The sequence below is a fragment of the Crassostrea angulata genome, chromosome 7 (assembly GCF_025612915.1).
Source record: "Crassostrea angulata isolate pt1a10 chromosome 7, ASM2561291v2, whole genome shotgun sequence".
In the NCBI taxonomy this organism is placed as follows: domain Eukaryota; kingdom Metazoa; phylum Mollusca; class Bivalvia; order Ostreida; family Ostreidae; genus Magallana; species Magallana angulata.
The window spans coordinates 52,978,660-53,002,378 of NC_069117.1; the positions used below are offsets into that span (position 1 = coordinate 52,978,660).

The 23,719-nt window shown below is 36.4% G+C and overlaps 1 protein-coding gene and 1 long non-coding RNA gene across 6 annotated transcripts; both read left to right on the forward strand.

Annotated features, from left to right (window-relative positions):
- Positions 1 to 4,210: 4,210 nt before the first annotated feature.
- Positions 4,211 to 5,618, forward strand: LOC128192099 (uncharacterized). Its single transcript, XR_008244501.1, has 3 exons — positions 4,211 to 4,410; positions 4,864 to 5,066; positions 5,162 to 5,618. It is a non-coding gene; the product is annotated as an uncharacterized LOC128192099 (long non-coding RNA).
- Positions 5,619 to 15,323: 9,705 nt separating this feature from the next.
- LOC128192095 (uncharacterized) lies at positions 15,324 to 21,752 on the forward strand. 5 transcript variants are annotated; one of them, XM_052864542.1, is made up of 15 exons: positions 15,324 to 15,553; positions 15,721 to 15,753; positions 15,918 to 16,042; positions 17,441 to 17,501; positions 18,306 to 18,487; positions 18,667 to 18,867; positions 18,962 to 19,153; positions 19,250 to 19,282; positions 19,377 to 19,508; positions 19,612 to 19,689; positions 19,771 to 19,983; positions 20,218 to 20,310; positions 20,539 to 20,622; positions 20,710 to 20,887; positions 21,010 to 21,752. In XM_052864542.1, exons 4-15 carry the CDS (start codon positions 17,476 to 17,478, stop codon positions 21,230 to 21,232), a joined length of 1,635 nt encoding a protein of 544 aa, XP_052720502.1. In that variant the 5' UTR covers positions 15,324 to 15,553; positions 15,721 to 15,753; positions 15,918 to 16,042; positions 17,441 to 17,475; the 3' UTR covers positions 21,233 to 21,752. The 5 variants fall into 5 exon arrangements, with proteins under 5 accessions (XP_052720502.1, XP_052720503.1, XP_052720505.1 ...); XM_052864543.1 differs by having other exon boundaries at positions 15,509 to 15,571; XM_052864545.1 differs by lacking the exons at positions 15,324 to 15,553; positions 15,721 to 15,753; positions 15,918 to 16,042 and adding an exon at positions 16,090 to 16,155.
- Positions 21,753 to 23,719: the final 1,967 nt, after the last annotated feature.

The window sequence follows — 23,719 nt, forward strand, 5'->3', positions numbered from 1 at the left end:
TGTTTTAAAGTAGATATATATGATGAGTTGTAAAGAATTTGTTTCACCAAAGAAACAAAACAAAACGAAAAAAAACAAACAAACAAACAAAACAACAAAAAGAAACAAACAAAAAGAAAAACCGAAACACCGACAATTTGACAAGAAACATTAACTTTACATGTTTAAAAGCTCGAGCATAACGACTTTTATATTAGCTAGCCTGGTAAAAAACCGGACATTTCGTACAATTCGGTTACTATGGGAATATCTATTAAGGGGCTGACTAGCACTCTGTCTCCCTTATTTGGGCCTTCATATTTGGTGGGGATGGTATCATTCGTATCATAGTTCAATAAACCCGTTTAACGTAAAAGTGTGCAATATCGCTTATATTTCTATACTTAGATCGATGATCATGAAGCAATTTACCAATACAATTGGTGACATATAAGTTCAACAATTTCTTTTTTTTTAAATTATGTTTTATGCTTGATACAGGGAACACAGTATCCACCATCCGTGCTAAAATTGATAAACATGGACACCCATAATCATCTTGGCAATTGTTGATGCATTCGAAACGGTATCCGTTTTAGTCAAGTGCTCAATTTGACCCAACGATACTTAGAGTATTTTTTTTTATTCTACCATTAAAATGATACTTAGTGTATTTTTTTTTAAATTCTACCATTAAAACGATGTTCAAAATTATTTTAGTTTATGAATCATTTTATTCATGATATTACATAAATATTACAAATTACATATATACAGTGAACGTGGATGTAACAGCAGGCCAATAGCCGGATGCATTAGTTCTTCCCATAAAATATGATAGTAAGGTAAAGATACAATAATGATATATTTGTGGACCTAGACAAATACCTAATCTATAAAACTCCAAAAGTATGAAAAAAAAAATTAAAAAAAATAATATAATAACATCGAATTTTTTAATGGAAAAAGGCTCAGTAATTATATGTGTACACATACTTTTAAGTTACGAATTGTTACATATTCCAATGTACATTCTAAAAACTAATTTGTTTGTTTGTTTTTACCTAAAATTATTAACTTGATCGGAGACACTTTCTTCAAGAGATAAACAATCGTAGCCTAATAACACAATAATTACATTTATTGGTGTGTCATGACCGTTCATATTTATTCAATTGAAGAGTTTCCAGCAGAATTATAATATGGCTATTGAAGGAAGAAACGAACAAAATCTTTTTAGTAATAACACATATCTAAACCCTTTCAGCTGAACCTCCATTAAGGATAAGAATATGCTTTTATTGGTTTTAGTGTAAAATGCTTTAGTAGGTACAGAGCAACATTATCCACTTAAAGCAGTTCCTCAAAAGCTTTTCCTATCAGGAATTTTATTTAAAAATCGTTTTTTAGTATTATGAGGTGATCAAATATGGTCCGGGTGATCAGATCCAAAACAACCCGACGTGCTTTATTAGATTTGATAACCGCGACCGTATTTGATAACCTCATAACATCCAAAGAATGATTGCTTATAACTTAGATTTATATAGTTTTCAATAATTGTATGAGTAATATTAAGATAGTCATTGATGAAATATTCTGAACTATTCATTACAAAATCAATTTGTAGACTTATAATACACAGATACACTGCAAAATGTAAATATCAATCATATGCAGTTTATCGTATTCACTTAACAAACATTTACCTGTACTTTTAACTGTGTTTGTCGTTGTCGTTGGTTATCGTCCGTCAGCCTATTTTATGTTTTTAGAACTGTGCTATAGTCCAAGGAATAATGCATGGTGCATATGTAAATAAAAGTAAAGACGTGTATTTTATTTTTAAGAAAATAAAAATGAAATACGGGGTCTTATAGCGTGACAGCATTTAAGCATTCGCTTACTACTGTGGTTTCATCAATATTCGTTGAATACCAATTTTCGTGGATTTTGTTGTTTAGTTCATCCACGAAATTAAATGTTAATTGAAGTGCAATTTCTACTAACATTTTGTATTGATAGTGTCTTTGGCGACGAATTTACGTGTCCTTGAAAGTGTGCTTTTCACTTTATCCACGAAAATAGATACCCTTGAATATTAATGAAACCACAGTATTGCGCTTAACCTAACCCTAACCCACACTAACTAAAATACAGTGGGGCCTCAGATATCCGGACGCCAGATAACCGGACGCTTCAGTTTACGGACGATTTTATTTAGGAACAGGCTTTTTTATACGTTATTTTGTCTCATTTATCCGGAATTCCGCGTTCCGGATCCGGACGGTCTGTTTTTACCACAAAAACCTGATTTACTACTAATCTTGCTTCATTTAACCGGACGGTAAAATTTGATGATACCCTACTCAGTACAAAAGATTACCCCTGTCAATTAAGTTTCACACCTTTTTTTAACATGCTTGACCCTCATGAGTAGCTTGTATAAACACACTGACTTCCCAAATCACTTTCAAAAATTGAAAAATTGCGAACAACAGTGTATCACACACATATCACACTTGGACACAAAGAATTTAGCTAGATTCGGTTATCATTGTTGTCCGGTTAATATTTAATGACAAAATAATTATATAAGCAGAGTTCTTTATATTTAAAAACGTTCATATCAACAGACAACTCTAGTATGTGTTGCTATATGGTATGAAAGGCAAAAAAGCTTGTATCAACACTGGGAGCCATTGAATACAATTACATTATCATTCATGACAACAATAGACACATTTCAGATATCCGGACGCTTCACCTATCCGGACGATTGGATTTGGGAACGAAAGCGTCCGGATAACTGAGGCTCCACTGTATATGATTTTCAGATTTCTAAAGAACCATTTAATGCCCCCTTTATTTCCTGAATAGCACGGAAGGTCTTGGGTCTGTTGTTGCATGCATTGCAAAAATTGCGACTCTAGCAGGTTTTTTTTATTAAAATGTTAACAAAGCCGTAAGATACCTTGATTTATTTTGTTAGCTGGGTGTAACTCATCTTCGCATGCCAAGGGTTAATCGCCGATCTGTCTACTACTATATGGAGAAGCAGAACCCCTTCACCTTTCACCTCATTAGAAATTCAAATTATTTTATGAGTTATTTCTCTTTAAACAGACGATTTACCAGGATGGTTATCTTTTTCACATCCGGGTTTTTGTTTCAACTGTTGTTGTGATCTCCAACGCTTCATTATTGCGTATTAAGCACACAAACTTATTGGACTTGTATATTATAACAGACATACATATGCACATGTTTTCACATAGGAAGACTTTTTTAGAGCATCATGTGCATGGTTTTTTTAAGTTCAGTTTAATTTACGCCATTTATATTACGTTTCATTTCTTTCTTTTGTTTTTTTATCTCGTGTGCTTGGATGCGCTTGATACCGCTTCCAGGTGAAAACGAATAGGAATTTGCAATTGTATATTTTTTGCAAATATTTTTATATTTTTGTACCCTTCGTTTATTTACTATTTTGTCCTTCACAAGGTATTTCACAAGGTGTAGGTTTTTGTTTTTACTATAGAATGCACTGTAGCTACTATGTAGAATATAGTGCTGCCATTTAGGTGTCTGTTCATAATATACTTATATACGTTTAAATATGCAACACTAGGATTTATGAAAACCTATGAACAAAGCAACATTTTCATTGCCGCACAAAAATTGCAACTGCGTACGAGTAAACGTGTTTATCAGCATGTAGAGTTTTGTCGTTTACAAGGAAACAATTGGCCAAAAATTGTCCTATTTCCTTGCCGACTCTGAGGAGACCTTCCAGACCAAGTACAAGGTCTTGGACAAAGTATGCTCACGCTAGAATTGTGCAACAAATGCAATATTTCACTCACTCTCTGCTCTAATCGCATAATCCATACGTCTAGACACTGTGTATCTAGATCTGCTCGTTTGAAAGGTTTTGAAGCGTTTTGTTTACGTGTATTGTAAAGAGAATGCTAGTACTTCAGAGATTGTAGGGTCACAAACTTACAGCTGTACCATTTTTTTAAGTAGTCATTTGATACAATTAATGCAGTAGTAGATGAACACTTGTAAAACATATGTTCATGTATAAAAACTATAAACGAGCTATGGTTGTTGCCCCTTAATTTAGCAAATATTAAGCAATTTATTTAGCAACATAATTTTCGTAAGAATAGGTGAGGGTGATTCTATCAATGATGGTATAACATTCCTACTTTTTAATGTTCTCTTTTTAGTGTCTATACAGGCAACAATGGAGAACATCGATACTGTACCACATGCAAAACGGGGCAAAATGACGCACTCAACAACTCAAGAACTCAACAATCTGACTGCATAGATCCAAACTTTGAGGTTCAAATGCCCGACTAATATCCGACGACAAGAAGGAATCAATACAAAAGGAGGGCGTTAGTGACGCCATTATACCAGGTACAGGCTTATTCGTGGGGGAAAACTAAATCTTTTATAGTTTGTTTTCGTCGAGGATGTAAATTCGTGGGTGAGGGATACCCAAGAATACCACGAAAGTTGAACCATTACGAATTCTAATGATTCCAAAGTATCCTTTAACGGCACATTTCTTGTGCTACAAATAGCAAATATTCTATTCTGATATTAACGGCTTTACCAACATCAGTCCGGTAGACCCCTGCCAGTCAATAGCACTGTGTATGAGGTGTATTATCCTATATGTAGTCAGAATGGCGTCCTGAACAAGGACCTACCCAGCGTCCGGTGTACTGAAGACCTAAAATGGAACGCCAGCATCCAGGGACTGTGATGTCTTTATCGTACAAAATCGATCCTCTTTTCAACACACCTATGCCTTGTATACTTGTAGAATGCATATGGTTTAATCTATGATACGTTCGATTTTTATAGACTGTGGACCTTTTCCAAGGTCCGACGAACATTCATGGAAAGCAAAATCCGATACAGCCCTACAGGTCAATAGAACGGTGTATGAGGCATACTATCCTAGATGTATAGGATGGCATCCTAAACAGGAACCTTCATCCACAGCGTCTGGCATGGTGAAGACCTGAGATGGGACGCGAGCATCCAGGTTCTGAAATGTCTTTATGGTAAAAACTTCTTTGCAGCCGACTTCCCTTTCTAACACACCATTGCCTTGGGTACTTGTTTTTGGTTTAATCTACGATGCGTTCGATTTTGACAGGTTGTGGACCGAGACCGATAGACCAGTTCAAATTAATAACACGGTATATGAGGTGGATACCCCACAATGTAGCCGAGACAATGCACTGGACAAAAACATACACAGGGTTTGGTGTGGTGAAGACCTGAGATGGAACACCACCGTCCAGGGACTGCGTTGTTTTTTGATACAAACCCCTAACTTTTAAGCATACCATTGCCATGTATCCCTGTACTTGGTTTAAGCTAAGTTTTCAGGTTATGGACCCTTTTTAAATGATTCGAAATGGAGGAAGCAGAACGGAAGCGAGTCTAGAAATGAAAGTTTGATGGAGGAGACATATTTAAGTGAATTCACGCCTGGTAACAAACGGGGCATGATAATGTATTCTGGACCAGATTCAAAATGGCAGACATTTATTCTACACTATGTGAGACTGACGGATGTGGTGAGAAGCAAATAAAGAAGATGAATACAAAATATATCTATTAGGTTTGTTTGACAATTCTTCACTAACGTGTTGTCTTTGATATTGTAATACAGTGGCATTGTAGTTTAGAACTCCTAATTGGTGAGTTCATTTACGTAACACTCGATATGAAGAATATTATCAAATTATATTTGAAGTACAATGCCACGACTGTGCTTTTGGTACTCGTCTTTATTTCTGAGTGCATCACACCAAAAGATGTGCAGGGATAGTAAACGAGGCCACTTTATCCCTCCACTGTTTTTATAGAACGTTTAATGATAGTGCCTGAGTTGTCTCTAAGCATCCGGGTCGAGCTCTTAAAGGTAAACTGAACGAAGGGGGTCGGTCTTTTTGTCTGTTCGGAGACAGAAAAGATGGCGATTTATTTCAAATTGACTCTTTTTTGAATATATTTAAAACAGACTAAATAAAATTCTACTAGAATCAATCACTGATACCTGTAGTCATGTGTATGAGGGTCAATCAACAAAATCAAAGCCTTTTGTCAAAGCTATGTTACTTAACGTCATATCATTACTAAATTTGGTAGACATAATTGAGCAATAGTTTCAAACAATTTGCAAGAAAAAGGTTAATAAATTCCTTTATTTCTAAGAATTATTTAGAATCTAATCCTGCAAAAATGATGTCACGGCGCACGGTCAAAATTTATGTTTTATCAACAATAAACCTTATAATATTGAAAGTAATATCTCTATAAATTGGGCTTAAAACCAAATAATGTTCAAATCTCAAATTAAGTTATATCTCTATAAATTGGGCCTAAAACCAAATAATGTTGAAATCTCAAATTAAGTTTTGTCTTGGTATTCTATGTTCCAAATAATGACGGGATATATTGTTTTGTCGAACAGATGTTAGTAACTAAAGACAGACAGTCCTCTATAGAATTGACTGAAAACATCGACGTCGCCGGACGTCAAGGCGCAACGAGAAGTACAAACAAAATGGATTTAACGCAGGAAAAAGACGACACAAGCTGTGAAAATGCTCAATGGTGCAAAAAATAAGTCAACATTTATTTGCAAGTTTGTGTTTAATTGTATAAATTTTGTGGGGGTGGGGGTAATTGTATTTTGAATATAAAACAGTCCGAAAGAGCAGAATATTTTTAAATATTTGGTCAAAAAGAGGTAACGTCAACCGACGTTCAGGGATATCCTTACTGTAAACTAAGAGATACACGATAAGAAAATGAAAACTTTGAAGAACTAACCTTTGATTCTCGAAGAAATGTGTGCAAATAAGATGTTAAGTGGTTCAGTGCAATTTTAAAGTGTAAGGAGAAAGGCACAGGAGACAAAGCGTGATATAAAGATGGGGTATATCTATAAACTGTGCGTGTTTAACCTTGACGTCATGTTTTGAGCGTTACCTTGCGCCGTGGTGACAAAACATGTTGTTTTAAAAAAGGGATAACAAAAATACTGTTTCATCAAATGGACTAAAACTTTGCATATCAATAACATAAGTGTTGGTGCACAGATTAATATGTTAAGTATGACTTTCATGAAAAATATTTGATAGACAGCCACATTGTCTTCGTATTTTTTGATTGACCCTCGTATGTTTCAATAGAACTATCACCATACGGCACTAAACGCCATCTAGTGGAATGTTTCATGTGTATTGAACATAAATCAATAAAAAATTAACAAATCGCCAAATATAAAAAAAAATAAAATTAAAATTGACACAAAACATTTTTGTATATGCCAAATTTAAAACAAGGCCAAAATTAAGGCCATGCAAAAATTTGGGAGAAAGCCAAATTTTAGGCCAAAAATAAGACCAGGCCAATTTTGAGAAAAGGCTAGGCCAATTGAGGTTGGTCAGCTTTTAGGGTATGCCGACTTCTAACGCTTCACCTTGGCCAACATTCACTTAGATATAATATCAAGTCATAGCCAATGGTAAACTACACAAACTCGTGATCTGATGATCACTTAGTGATCGACAAAAGATAAAACGGAAAGCTCACTCTTTGTCAAAGAGCCGTCGTTAGCGGATTTGGGAGTTACAGAAGAGCCATGGGGTTCACACAATTTGCCATCTATGAAGAGTTTGTCCTTAACTATTTTAGTCCGTTGACCAGCTTTTCTACATGTTTTTGTATTTGGATACAGCAGACGACGTTTGTCCTTGATTTCATTTGGAAACTGCTCGTGAATCCAATAAGGCTTCCCTTGTAGTTTGTGGGCGTTTTTTAAAACATGTACTTCATCCCAAAAATGGTACAAGAAGCGGGCGACTATATGACGATCCATCCTTGACCAAAACGGTACACATTATTAAATTCAATGTTTTTTCTCGATTTCGAGCTCGTAATATACGAAATTTTGAAGTTTCCCTTCCGCGTCCTCGCTGGTCCTTAAAAACCAGGAAAAAAACAAGATTATTCATTGACTGACACTTTAAATCTTACATTGTGTCTCTAAACTCTCTTTCGGTCCTGGTGGTCACATTTAATCGTTTTTCAACTTTATCTATGGATTTTTCAAGCTGTTGCTGTTTTTTTTATCTGTGCTGATGCTACCCTAGATATCTCACTACATTATTTTGATCAAACTCGTCTACCTTGTTCGATAAATACTCAGACGATGTTTCGAAATCTGCTGATTTATTTTGTACAAGGTCGGTCCTCTTCTCAATTTGGGAAACCTGTACTTTTAATAGCTTCAACAATACTATCTAATGCTTCTAACTTTTCATAATAAGATCAAGTTTGTTGTCCATGCTTAGGCCAACAGATTTTTTCCTTAAGTGATTCACGTACTGAGGACGGTTCCTCGACACCTCTCTAGTCCGTGCTTTCTGTTCTTCCCCTCTTCTTTTACGATTTCCAATTCCTTGCTTTGTTTCGTTTCAGTAACAATATCACCTTATGTACAGCTACTAGGATATAAAGGTATACATGTGAACATGTTTGACAAACGTTTTGCATAGACAGAAGATGTTTTAAAACATATCAATTATACCATATACCATAAGAATAAAGTTTACAAATCATGATATATTTATAGCTCTGGTCTTTAAAAAAAAATGACACACAAATTACTCAAATGAATTACGCAATTTCAACACTTTAAAAGCTGTTTTCATCTTATGGAGAATTCGATATATATATATATAATTATATCTTACATCAATACCTGTTTATTAATGAAGTACAATGTTTTTACTACCTGATTCAAAAACCAGTTCTTTTTTAAATTTAATGCCATTGCGGACTGGTCTCTGCATTGCTCAATATTCACTCCATGTGGCTGCTTTTGATTTTAGCTTGTGTGCTTGGTTGCCCTGGCTACCGCTTCCAGCTGAAAGTGAATGAGAATGGGCGATTGTAAGTATAAATTTTGCTTGCAAATCTTGTATACTTATAAATTAGATATTTGCCTATAAACTAAACAAAATGCATGCACTGGGGTCACAGCTTACAGCAAGTGTGATATGATGCCCGTAAGCTATAATTGAGTTTTATTTGATAAGTAATTATTGTAAAATTAGTTAAAACTAATTCAAAAACTAGTTTCCTTTTCGATAAACAAGACTCAAATAGCAAAAATGAGAGTTAGGTGGTGGACACGCTTTGGCGGATCCAAGTAAGTAGTAGCTAGCATCGAAATAAATACTTGCAATGAAATAATATTGAATGATTACGTAAAGAGTGACTATATTAATAATTAACTTGGATCTGACTTAATGTATCAAAAAAGATACGATTTGACAAATGTTGAATAAATGAAATAAGACAATCCGTTTCTTGAGTGCGCGATTTTAGTTTTGATGGATAGAGCGTTTGCGAAGCGCGACCTCCAGTGAGAGAATAGGATAGCACTTTCCAGAACGGGGTAACTCAGAACGCGGGTTGACTAATTAACGTCATGAATAAATGTGTAGGACGAGTTCATCTTGCATCGCAGGCAAATACCATCGGGCATCTTCGGTTGTTGGATAGTGAAGTTCTTAATTATTTACATGTAGGTTAAAATTGGTTATTTTCGGTGTATTATCTCCGTAAATTGAAGTCACACTTTCTATCTACTATTCTACTATTATCTATTGTTAAAACTGTGTTTTGTTATCTATAAGTAACTGTTTGCAATGTTCAATTATTCTGCAGTCAAAGCGCTCGTACTACCGACTCCCAAACTCACGGAATATTGTTAAAAGTTTGCGGAGTTTTTAATAAATCTTATAAAACGGATACTGACTTGTGCATTTTACGTTGGTTACAATTGGTATTTGAATCCGGCGTATCAACTTTTTACCCATGAAGAACATCTCAAGAAAATTCCCCCAAATGGTTTCGTATCAGTGCTCGGATGGACCAGCGTGGACTACGCCTGTAAGTTATCCGGCGCAGTACTTCGTACATAAAAAGATTCCAACATGTAGATGTGGACTTGCTCATCACGTTTAGAAATTATGGTGTTCTGATGGGGCCACTTCGACCTTCTCACTTTCGCTTTTAGGTCGAAGATGCGAGAGTGCGAAGTTGCGAAGGCGAAAGTGCGAGAGTGCGACGGCGAAGGAGCGAAAGTGCGAAGATGCGACGGCGAAGCGCGAAGATGCGAATGCGAAAGTGCAAAGGTGCCTAAGGCGAAGGAGCGATACTACTATCGCTCCTTCGCCTTCGCAAGTACGCACTTTCGCCTTCGCAACTTCGCACTTTCGCCTTCGCCTTTTGTGATAGCATTCAGAAAGTCTCGGTCGATTACATAGAATTTGATGCAGGCACCGTACTCGCCAAGGTTTTTCGATTAATCCATGATATTATTGGTACGCATGCGCTAGGCCATTGTGCTTACTATGAATATTCATAAATATTTTAATGTGTATATGTGACATATATGTTTACCAGTGCTGGCTATGCCTTATCATTATATACTCCGTATAAAATGTAATGTCCGCCAGAATGTATCATATGCACTTCCAGACTCCTGTCACTTACCAGCTGTTTGTTTACCGTGGATCAAACACAGAAACAGTCTAATTTCCATTATGCGACGCTCCTTGCTCATGTATGGACCTAGAGGGGGAGAGGGGGTCCGCCCCCGGAAAAACCAATATTAATAACTTCACACATGCAGTAAAGGGGGAGAGAGGGTCCGGATCTCATCCCCCCGGAAAATGTAATTTTATTAATTATTTATAATAAAATCTCTAAAATATGTCACGGACCCCCCCCCCTAGAAAAAGTTATGGATCTGCTCAGGCTGTTGAAAATAAATTCTAAAATGTTTATCGTCTACCTCATATGTCCTTTTATACAGCTAAAATTGTCTTTAAACGATAGAGAGCTCCACAATTAAAAAAGGCGAAGGCGAAAGCGCGAAGATGCGAAGGCGAGAGTGCGAAGTTGCAATGGCGAAGGAGCGATAGTAGTATCGCTTCTTCGCCTTCGCAACTTCGCACTTTCGCCTTCGCATCTTCGCGCTTCGCCGTCGCATCTTCGCACTTTCGCTCCTTTGCCGTCGCACCTTCGCACTTTCGCCTTCGCAACTTCGCACTCTCGCACCTCGACCTAAAGGCGAAAGTGCGAAGGTCGAAGTGGCCCCATCGGAACACCATAAGAAATAGTGTTGCAAGGTTTGCTTTGACATTTAAATGTTCACGCCACTGAAGTCACAAAAAAGACGTATAGCAGACAGAAAAAGAAAATCGAAAAGGAAAATTCAACGTGGCAGAGACGGGAACGTGTTCATGGCGTTCATTAGAAGGAAAAGGCAACTATCACCGTCTAAAATGCTTCCCTTGGACATGACACCTTTCACCCTGTCACTGGTGTTTCGTGACTTTAAACCGGACACTTACTATTCTGTTAGTCACTATTGTTATAACTCTGTTTCGTTAATTACTCGGCAGTTGGAGAGCGACGGTCAATGCCTCGTACTACCGACCTGAGGTATTTTGTTATAAGTTTGCGGAGTTTAATAAATCCGATAAAAAGAATACTGACTTGTGCATTTACGTGGGTTACAGTATTTCTGTGTAGTGCAATAATATATTCACCGAAAATCCCCGTTTAAGTCATTATAAAAAGATGTATTCAATGTTAATCTAACAAGAGATGTTTGTGAAACACTTATGCCCCCCTCCCTTGGAAAGAACGTAAACTGCAAATATTTGGAATTTTTCTAAGTCCAAGGGGAATACATGTAACTCTGTCGGAAATTGCTCTATCATACCCAAAATCACATTTGAACTAGATATTATTTAGGTAAACCTGCATACCAAATTTCATATTAATATGTGCACCCTCTGCGAAGAAAATGAGCGGAAACTGCAAATAACTCGAAATTTTCTAAGTCCAAGGGCCATAACTCTGTCGAAAATTGCTCGATCGTACCCAAAATCGAACTTGACCTAGATATTATTATGATAAACCTGTATACTAAATTTAATTTCAATATGCTCATCCTCTGCAAAAAAAATGAGCGGAAACTGCAAATAACTCGTATTTTTCTTAGTCCAAACGCCATAACTCTGTCGAAAATTGCTCGATCGTACCCAGTATTGAACTTGACCTAGATATTATTATGATAAACCAGTATACCAAATTTCATTTCAATATGTCTATCCTATGCGAAGAAAATGAGCGGAAACTGCAAATAACTCGAATTTTTCTAAGTCCAAGGGCCACAACTCTGTCGAAAATTGCTTGATCGTACCCAATATCGAACTTGACCTAGATATTATCATGATAAACCTGTATACCAAATTTCATTTCAATATGTTTATCCTTTGCAAAGAAAATGAACGGAAACTGTTGATGGACCGACCGACCGACCGACAGACAGCAGCAAAGCAATATGCCCTCCCTTCTTCGAAGGGGGGGGGGGGGGGCATAAAAAGTAAAAGGACTACATTCGCCATCTTGGATTTATAGGAACTCTTCGGATCAACCAATGTTTTAAACACGGTGTTTGTTCATAATATCGTGAAAATTTATGATTCATTAAAAGTAATATTTCTATTTTCAAGTGTTCTGTTTAGAACTGTGAAATCTTAATAGATGTATTAATTAAGGGTTTCCGTTTCCAAACAGTTTAAGTACAGAAAACGCTCTCTAATGTCTCGACATCGAGCATCTGAAAAGTAGTCATCCAATGTGCTCTTGTTCCTCTTTACCATTCAATTATATAACTTACTAAAATATTAACAGCAGTAAAGGAGAAACTTCTAGGGTACTGTGCAACTCTATACAACACTTTGCGATCTAAATTTGAAGGCTTCGCACGGGATATCGCATACGTTGCAGGAATTCTGGCTTTTGGTGCATGCGTTTTTGTGGTCGCATCAAGTCTCCTCAAAATTGGGGACATGCTTATGTACACTATTCAGACACGACCGAATGCGATCCAAATTATTGCAATGCAACGCACGAACATTGGTACGAATGTTTTACAACATTTTGTGTGCTGACAAGAGGGATGCACGATTTTTAAAGATTTCTGTTTCTGCGTGTGTTTGCGACCACGATACTGTTGCTCAACGTGTCTTGTGTAATCTTGCAACGTTTTACAATCATTGCAAGATTTATCGGTTTCAGTTTCCTTGCTTTGCCACTATACTGAATACAGGGCTATTTTCGCCCTATGTTATTGTCGCTTCTATATGCGTAAACGGTTTTGTCTCGTCTTGAATACGCTCCAATAATATTGTGGTAAAAGAGAGATAATATGAGACATTAGAAATCCTCAAGTATTAATCTGCTTTCTGACCAAAAAGAGCGAAATAAACAAAAATAAATCGGTATAAGCATATCAGGCCCAATTGACTTTGATTTCGACTGTTGCTATTGTCATTTTCTTAGGTGTTATCTTCTCATGCATTCAAATATTTCTACTGAAGAGCTTCGGAATCGGGCGGTTTATACTGCCACACCCTTTATGACTCGTACTAACATTTGTACGATGAAACGCAAGTTTGGACGAGCTCCGCTCATCCTACCGTATTGGCACACAGTTGGTTCAATCGTCCGATCATCTGGTCTTTCGTGTGAACTTATCGCAATATCTTTCAACACTCGCGTTCATTGTACAGCAGTCGCATATAGACGTAAGATATATAGCAAGTTTCAATGCGTTTACTTCGCACATCTGTCGCTTTGAATCGTGCGAGTTTCGTACGAGTTCTTTTTCATGTGCGAATATTTTGGCAACAGTTTACGAACCATATTCATTTTTTCGGTCGCACGAATATTTTGTCGCTTTTGCTCGTGTGCCAATTGTGAAAGGGGCTTAAAAATTCCAAAGAACTTTTAGAAAATTTGAAATCACAAAATGTTTCTCAATTCAACAGCATCCATAGATACGACTTTTCTACACTTTATATAGGCAAGTCACTGACAAACAATGATGAAACAAGATTACCAAGAGTCTCGATTAAAGTATTAATTTCTAAGTTCTATTGTCGATACAACGACCTTGTCAGCAAATAAAACCTTCCGCTAGGTATAGGTCGTATGCTGACTAACATTTATCATACCTATTGCTAGGCCATTATGAATCTCCGAATCGCTTAAGAATATTCACGTTTTTTTCGATAACGACAAAGAGCACACGGCGGCAGAGGATGCTTATTACTCCATAGCAGCTGATTCTATCACTAATTTTTGTAGAGGTCCGTGTTTGCTCTGCTCCTGTTTTGTATTCTTCCTTTGGACTTTCGATTATGGACAATGTTCGTTATCGCCACAATTCATTTTTCATTGCCGCGCGAAAATTGCATATTTCGTACTTGTATGTATCAGCATGTAGTTTTTGTCACTTACAAGCAAATGATTTGCTGACAATTTGTCTAATTCCGATTGCCGAATTCTTTCCAAACAAGAGGAATTTCCCAACTTAGAAAAAGGTCTTGAATAACGTATGCTCCGGCTTGAATTTTGCAACAAATGCAATATTTTACCCAGGTCCAGAATCCCTTCTTCTGTACACTGTGTATCTAGATCTGCTCGTTTGAAAAGTGTTTGCAGCTTTTTCTTTACGTGCATTGTAATTAGAATACAGTTAACCTGTATTCTCATTAACCTGTGACCCTATATATAATGTGGGTCACAGACTTACAGCTGTGCGATTTGTATTTGAATGTTGAATGATATTTATTTTATCCAACGTTGTCCTTTTGACATTATATTACATGTTTATCGAGACATCGCCAAATTCAACATCATTTTCGTAAGAATAGGTGAGGGGGATTCAATCAGTGGTTCTATAACGTGCCTACTCATTCATGTTTCCTTTACAGTATCTATACAGACAAAAATGGAGAGCATCGATACTGTACGTTATGTGAAACGGGGCAAACTGACGAAATAAACATAAAAACACAACAATCTGAGTGCATTGATCAAACCTTCCTAGTCCCGATGCCCGACGACATTAAGGAACCAATATGCAAGGAGGGCATTAGTGATTCCATTATACCAGGTACATATTCTCTTCAGCAAGGTCTTTGTATTGATGATAAAAAATCGGGAAATCCTTCGGTATTGAATAAAGATTTGACAAAAATTTATGCATCTCAAGTAACGTGTCCCATATATCCTTTAGCACTAAGCAGTAGTCAGGATAGTGTCCTTAACAGGGACCTACAGAGCGCTCGATGTGGTGAAGACCTGAGATGGAACGCCACCATCCAAGGATTGCGATGTCTTAATGGTATAACCTCGATCATCTGCAGCGAAAGTTTTTAATTCTTGTATTTGGATTAATTCGTGAAACGTTCGATTTTTACAGGTTGTGGACCTTTCCCAATTGGTTCGAAGTGGAGGCTGCAGAATGGAAGCAAGGCTGGAAATAAAAGTTTGCTGGGGGAGACTTATTTCAGTGAATGCTCGCCTGGTCACAAACGAAGTAAAGTGATGTACTGTGGAACAGATTCGAAATGGCATACTAATTATTCTACACCATGTGAGACAGACAAATGTGGTAAGATGCAAAAAAAGAAGATGAAATTAATACAAACTATATCTATCAAATGTGGTGAGAAGCAAATAAAGAATATGACATTAAACAAAATACATCTATAAGGTTTGTTTGAACAATCCCTCTTTAACATTATATTCTTGAAATTGTAGAGCGGTGGTATTGTAGTTTAGAAATCCTTATTGGTAAGTTCATTTACCTCATACTCTGATTGAGAATATATAATTGGAATACATCATGAAATAACAAGTGCTCTTATAGTTTTAATAATTTTTTTAAAGAGCATTGTTTGGGATGCTCATATTCGTCGCCTACATTAGAAAAGCAGATTTCGTGTCTTTTCTTTCAGGAATCTGTGTTGGAGTTGTTGGGCTTGTTTTAGTCGCTGTGGTGATACTCATAGTGTATGCTGTTTATCGTAGCAGGCAGAATCCACCCGTTCCCACCGAGGAACCCGAGGACGCCCCATTGAAGGTATTCACATTCACCGTCAGCAATACCCCCGGGGAGCAACAACCTGAAACAAGGGGTGACTTAGAGGGAGAATTTTTACAAATAACAGTTGCGAAACAGGAATGCCCTTCTACGTAAATACTAATATTTCCCGAGTCCTATGATTTAAAATAATGACACAAATAAATACAGACGAAGAACATCTTAATTTTCATTCAGATACGGACATGAATGCTTTTAGTTACACCTGTATTGTATGTGGCATAATGTTCTGTATGACAATTGGCGGAATATATCATTTCTTGCATGAGAATTTTTAGTATGAACAAGCATAAGCATAGCTGCTGGTCTGTGAAAAATTTCAGATGAACGACCTGGGAGCTACTGTTCCATTCGTCTATCCTTTGTGATGCTGCAGTTGATGTATTTGAAACTATATCCATTCTTAGTCCTGTGTTCAATCTGATATATCATGTAATTTATCATCTGTGCTATCAGTTGAAACGCGCCCAATGGTATCCCTTTCCATCCTATGCTAAATATGTCAATCCAAGTTGAATGCAGTTTCTTTAAATGTATACTTACATGTGAGTAAATATACGTGAAAGACACCGAAACGATATGAGTATACTTTAAAATAGCTATTTCGATGAATAAAATGTTCAAATTCATTCTATTTAGTTTAAGATGTATTTTATTCATAATATTACTTAAATTATATTGTACGATTAACGTCGATGGAACATCAAGCAAAAAAGTCTATATTAGTTCCTTCCATATGAGATCAAGGTACAGATATGAGAATAGACTATTTGTAGTTATACAAATAACTTTTAAATTTTTTCTTCAAGTGATAGACAATTGTAGCGTAATAATACATTAATATGCCTTCTGTCAGGTTGTCACTATACATATTCAATACTCATCTATTTTCGCATAGTATCAAAGGATTATTATTATTATGCCTCCGGCTCGTGCACTATGTATCAAACCCTGACTACTATTTAGGCATATTACATGCACAACACAACACTATTATATAAAAATCAACATCTGTTGGAATGTCATGGTCGTTTACAGATATTCAATTAAAGAGGTTATGATAGAATTATAGTTATACCGCTATGGGCATTGATATATTGATCACGCCCGACCGTATTTGATCAACTTATAATATTCAAAGAATGATTGCTTATTTCTAATATTTATATAATTTTCGATAATTGAATGATTAATTTTTTCTAAATAAAACCTCGTGATTTAAAATTTAAATGACAATAACATTCGCAGGGGTGGTAAAGCTTCCGTGTTTTTTTTAATTAAGGCAACATTTTTTTGTATCCTGGTTAAAAATCAGTTCCTTTTAAATATGCCATTGCTTGCTCAATATTCACTCCATGTGGCTGCTCCTGATTTTAGCTTGTGTGCTTGGTTGCGCTGGATACCAATTCCAGATGAAAGAGAATGAGACTGGGCGATTGTAAGTATAATTTTTGCAAATATTTTTTTTTCTATTTTTGCACCTTTCGTTTATTTTCTATTTCTTTTACAGGGTATTTTAGAGAATTTAGTAATGCCATTTAGGTATCTGTTCATAATATTCTTATATACTTCTAAATATGCAACAGTATGATTTATGAAAACCTATGAAAAAAATAACATTTTCGTTGCCGCACGTAAATTGCATATTGGGTTTACATGTGTATCAGCATGTAGAGTTTTGTCACTTACAAGGAAACAATTAAATTTGCCGAAATTTTGTCCTATTTCCTTGACGACTCTAAGGAGACCGTTCTCAACCTAGCAAAAGGTGTTGCACAAAGTATGCTCACGCTAGAATTTTGCAACAAATGTATTAGCGGTATTGCATTCATTATCTGCTCCAACTGCAGAATCCACAGTTCTAGGTCTGATGGTTAGAGAGGTTTTTGTATCTTTTTGACTACGTGCACTATAAAGAGAATAGTAGACTAAGTACTACATATAGTGTCAAGTCACAGATTTACAGTTGTATGATTTGTATTTGAATGTTCAATGATATTTTATTCATCCACTCCCATTGTCCATATTCTGCTTAACAATTGGTCCTCACGTTAACACTAAATGCAACCGGTAGGGCAGTCCTATTGTTTAAGCAAAATCACGTACATTTGCCTTTTGATATTATACTTAATGTTTATCGAGACATGATATCACCAATTTAGCATACTCGTTGTAAGAATACAAGTAAAGTAAGACGGTTAATTATGAAATAACGTGCCTACTCATTACTGTTTTCTTACAGTGTCTATACAGGCAACAATGGAGGGCATCGATACTGTACAACATGCGAAACGGGACAAAATGACGCCATAAACATGAGAACTCAACAATCCGAGTGCATTGATCAAAACTTCAAAGTCTCAATGCCCGACGGCAGTAAAGAACCAATATGTAAGGAGGGCGTTTTTGACGCCATTATACCAGGTACAAAATCTCTACAGCAAGGTCTTTATTTTAATAATACAAAAAATCGGGAAAATCTTCCGTAAAAGATTTGACCAAAATTTATGCATCTCAAGCAACGCGTTCAATTATCCTCTAGCACTAAGTGGCACATTCCTTGTGCTACAAATCGCACATCAGTCTATTTGTAATCTTTACAGGTTGTGGTCCTTTACCAGCATCAGACGGGCTTTCTTGGAGGACAAAGTCCGGTAGACTCATACAGGTCAAAAGCACTGTGTATGAGGTGTACTATCCTATATGTAGCCAGAATGGCGTCCTTAACAGAGACCTACAGAGTATCCGGTGTGGTGAAGACTTGGGATGGAACGCCAGCATACAGGGACTGCGATGTCTTTATGGTACAAACTCCTCTGCAGTCGAAGTCCCTTTTTAACATACTGTTGCCTTGTATCCTTGTATTGAATTAATTCGTGAAACGTTCGATTTTTACAGGTTGTGGACCTTTCCCAAATGGTTCGAAGTGGAGGCTGCAGAATGGAAGCGAGGCTGGAAATGAAAGTTTGGTGGGAGAGACTTATTTTGGTAAATGCTCGCCTGGTCATAAACGAAGTATAGTGATGTACTGTGGACCAGATTCGAAATGGCATACTAATTATTCTACACCATGTGAGACAGACAAATGTGGTAAGATGCAAAAAAAGAAGATGAAATAAATACAAACTATATCTATTAAGTTTGTTTGAACAATCCCTTTTTAACATTATGTCTTTGACATTGTAGAACAGTGGTATTGTAATGTAGAAAGCCTTATTGGTGAGTTCATTTCCGTAACACTCGATTTGAAGAATATCAACCAATTATATCATGAAGTACCACGCGCTCTCATTTATTTTTATCATCTTTTAAACAATAGGGTGTTCGCTGGGAGCATTTGTTGGAATACTCATATTGATCGGGTGTATTTACATGCGCTGTTGTGGAAATTTGCCGCCGAAGGAACCCGAGTGGGATCCATATGAACTTGTGTCCTTGACATCGAGTAAGTAAAACAAAACACACCAAGAACAAAGAGGACAGTCAGTATCAACTCGTATTTTCTTAAACATGCTTTACCTTTTGAATTTAACAATCATTTTTTCCAGATGAAACTATTCGAGTTTTTCAGGCATTATGCTCAGGGACTAATAACGACGGGATTTTTCAGTTTACAGTGCAGAAAGGTAAAAATCGGGGCAAATTCAAATTCATTGTCTTCTTGATTAATACCCAAAGACTTTATTTCAAATTTTGTTTTCTATCAGGTGAAACGGTTTTTATTGCCACCAAAGAGAAACTGAATGGTTCGGATTGTCTCCAAATATGGCGACAGGATCCCGGTTCGTATCGAGGCGTGGAAATGCATCCCTTTCTGCACTGCATCTCCTGTGTGGATATTGGGGACTCCGGGGTGTATTATTGGAGAACCGCCTTTTCGTCAAAGGAACGTTACTGTCATTTCAATCTTAAAGTGGTCGGTAAGAAAATAGCTACATTTTGCATAATATAACTAGATAAGTTTTGGGGGTTTTTTTTGGGGGGGGATTTAAATTTTGTAATAGTGTGTATATAAAGGCTCAAAACTGACACGCTCTTAATAACACTAGCTATGGGGTTCACCCTCAGTCGCTAGAGCGTTGGTTTTGAAAATGAAGGGTCCCCAGTTCGAGCCTGGTGTAGCTCATTCATCCTCTTTTATTACAATTTTGTAGACCGCGGGCAACCGGATGGTTTGGAATTGTCTGATTTGAACCTTTTGGCGAGTGCAGGCTCTAGTGGAGATGTGCATGAAGACCAAACTGAATGTAGGCACCAAAAACTCACTACTATGTGATTTCACAGGATAAACCTCTGCCATTCAGTCAACTTAATGTTAACTGAAAGGTCTGGAAAGGTGACTGAATGGCAGAGTTATGCCATTTAGTCACATTTAAGTTGACTGAATGGCAGAGATTCATCCTGTGTTTTTTAAAAGTTGTATTCACGTTTATTTTTGACTGTCACAAACGCGTTCTGTGTTGGTTGTTTTTCAGATCATTCTTCTGTAAGTAATCCTTGTTTGGCTGGGTTATGTCCATCTTTGAGCGAAGCCTCTTTGTTGACCGAGGATAACAAAGGTAATTTTTAATTGGTATTTATGGTAAATATCTGCATAAAACATCTAATCAGAACAATTTGTGGTAATTTGAGGGTTTTTGCTACAGATGAACCAGTCTGCGGGTTACAGATAGACACCATGTATCGAGATCCAATCTGGGATACCTTCCTGAAGTATTTGTGTTACTGTCTCAATAGTTCAGCTTCAGGTCGAGAATGTGCATGTTGGAGGGAAATAGCCAAAATGTACCTTAAACGGACGGATGCCTATCTTTCTAGTATTGAGTAAGTGTCCTATAAACTTGTATACTGATTCCTCAATATCTGTGCCAATAAACTTTATTATAAAGTATAGTCAAATTCATAAAGCAGAATAATTTTCAAGCTAATTTTCTGTGTGTTTAAAGATGGTACAAAGAGGGTGATCCTGTTAACGGCCCAGCCTACCTAATCCTAAACGACGTCCGGAGAGCGTACCGAGCCATTACCATAGGCCAACTCGCAGCGAATCTACAACCGCCAAACTTAGACCTAATGAACTGCATCAACAGTTTTCACCACGACTGCACTTTTTGCACTCGTCTTTATTACCGAATGCATCAAACAAGACCAAAAGATGTCCATGGATAGTAAGAGGGGTCATTGTATCCCTCTGCTGTTTTTAAGGGACGTTGAATGACAATTTCTGAGTTGTCTCCAAGCACCACAGTCGGGCTCTTCGAGGTATACGAATAGGGTCCACGCATAAGGAAGGAGTCGGCCTTATTTCTCTGTTCTGAGACAGAAAGAGCGGTGATTTATTTCATATAATTGACTCTTTTTTAAATATTTTGACATTCAAAGGGAAGTTTACCAGATTTTCAACTACAGTCAGTTGACATCTCTACAATCTTTGGAACTTCCGATAGGAAAGCAGAATACCATCCAATCAGAAAGCATGATTCAAATGTTTTGAACACTGATTTGCATAATATATAACTTTTGTGCTGTTGTTAATACGCTTACCAGCTAATGAATAAGAATCTACATATCAGTAATACGCTGTAAATGTGAAGTGTAACGTTAATTGACATTAATGTTAAATGTGAGTTAATGCTTTAGACTTAAATAAAATCAAACAGACGTGGTTTCTTTCTGTTCTTCTACAGTATTACTTTGTTTGACGTATCTTTTTGTTTCTCGGAGAACCAATCACATTCAACTACAAATACTTGTGAAAGTACATTTAACAATTATACTCTATGGCACAAAGGTATTTTCTGTAAGGTATTACGTGGTATACGGTACCTTGAATTTTGAGGGAAAACCCCGTTTTAAATACCCCCTTTTTTATCATGTGCAATTGCTTCCTCAATTTGTAAGTTTTTCAGGTTTGTCTATTCAAGGGTAGGAGCTATTCAAAATGATAAAAGTAAAGTCTTAATACATGCAGAGCAATTTTTTTATTGTTTGGTCACGAGTAACTACAAATTGGGTTCATTGGGCTGAGTCATTAATGTGCAGTAGAATATTAGGTCATGGATATAATCTGCATTCATTAATTATCTACATCATCAGTAAATACATATATATACTGTTTATTGGTTACATGATCCACTTTTTTATATACCGAAACTGGCCAAATAAAACGGGGACAACAGACACCTGTTGGCAGATAATATATCGTTACATAATTTAGCCTATTACTGCTCGTGACATAAGTAGCGCTTGGTTTATTGTGTTGGAGTTCCACGAAAATGTCTCACTATCAATTCTGGGTAATAAAAAACAACAACAACAACAAAAATTTGAAACATGTAAAGGTGTCTCGGTACGCATATTCACAGAATTTCTTGACATACATTTAGACTTATTACAAACACTGTAAATTGTACAGACTGGTTTATGAAAAAGAAATGTTATTGCTCTGGATATCTTTAAAAAGTATGGAAACATACTTAAATGCTTTTTAAAAAGTCATTTAAAAGTAAAGTTCGTGTAATTGTCATTTTGATTTAAAAAATAGCTTTAAAATCTTTAAAATATGGCATTATTTACTAAAAAGAACTGTATATTTTCAATATTTCATTTTCAAAAATGAAATGAATACTTAACACAATTTCATATCCTTTCCAATATTTTATACATATAAAATGTTATACCTTTTATTATGATAAGGAGATTGACAACTGCACTAATCTTATATACCAAAAGTTATTTTAAATCATTACTAGGCAACGCAAAAGAGAGTTGGAGAAAATTCATTCTGTAATTCTTAACTTTTTTTAAACTCCACAGCAGCAGTCATTCTTTTTTGCCGAAAATCCGTTTAATTGAGATTGTATGATATTTTTAGGCAAAACTAGTCGTCTTTATCAAAATATTTTTCTTTTTACCATGTTACTTGTTTGCTCTCTATGCGTTTATACTTTAAATATCATATATTGCATCAATTTAAATTTGGGCTAAATAACATACTTACAAACCCCACACCATCCGCTCTAACCCATTTCCCCAACTCCTAGATCGCTAAATCAAAATATGTTCCCGGATTGTTCGTGAATTATACTGCAAATAATTTAAAAAAATTAAATTTGGATGACATATTGCTCTATAGTTTATATGGGTCCATGAGCCCGGAGTAAAGCCCTGATTGGGGCCCATGGGGCGAAGCTCCCGGAAGCTTCCAAGTTTTGGAGGTTTTTAAAGCACTTTTTGAGCTATTCTATGTAAACTTGACATGTTATAAAATCTATGAATAACAACAAAACCTGATTTTTCTATTCTTCTACTATTTTTTTTAATTTAATAGCAAAAGGGGGCAGACCCCCTCCCCCCCCCCGCCCCCTAAATCTGCCAGGGTAAATGACATCAGAAACGAGACTCATCCGACGCTCGCGCCCATACATTAAAAACATGCAGGCGTAAACGTCAAGGGAACCTCAAATTAGACTGAGTGTAAAATGAATGTGACGTTCGATTTGTCTCCATAATTTGAAATAACACTCAAACCACTATATAAAACCAAATATGTTGTATTCCGAAAAGGATCAAAACTACCTGAAAGTTACAGATGGTTTTATGATAAACAACCGGTCGAGCTTGTAAATAGCTTATATTATTTAGGCATGACCTTGA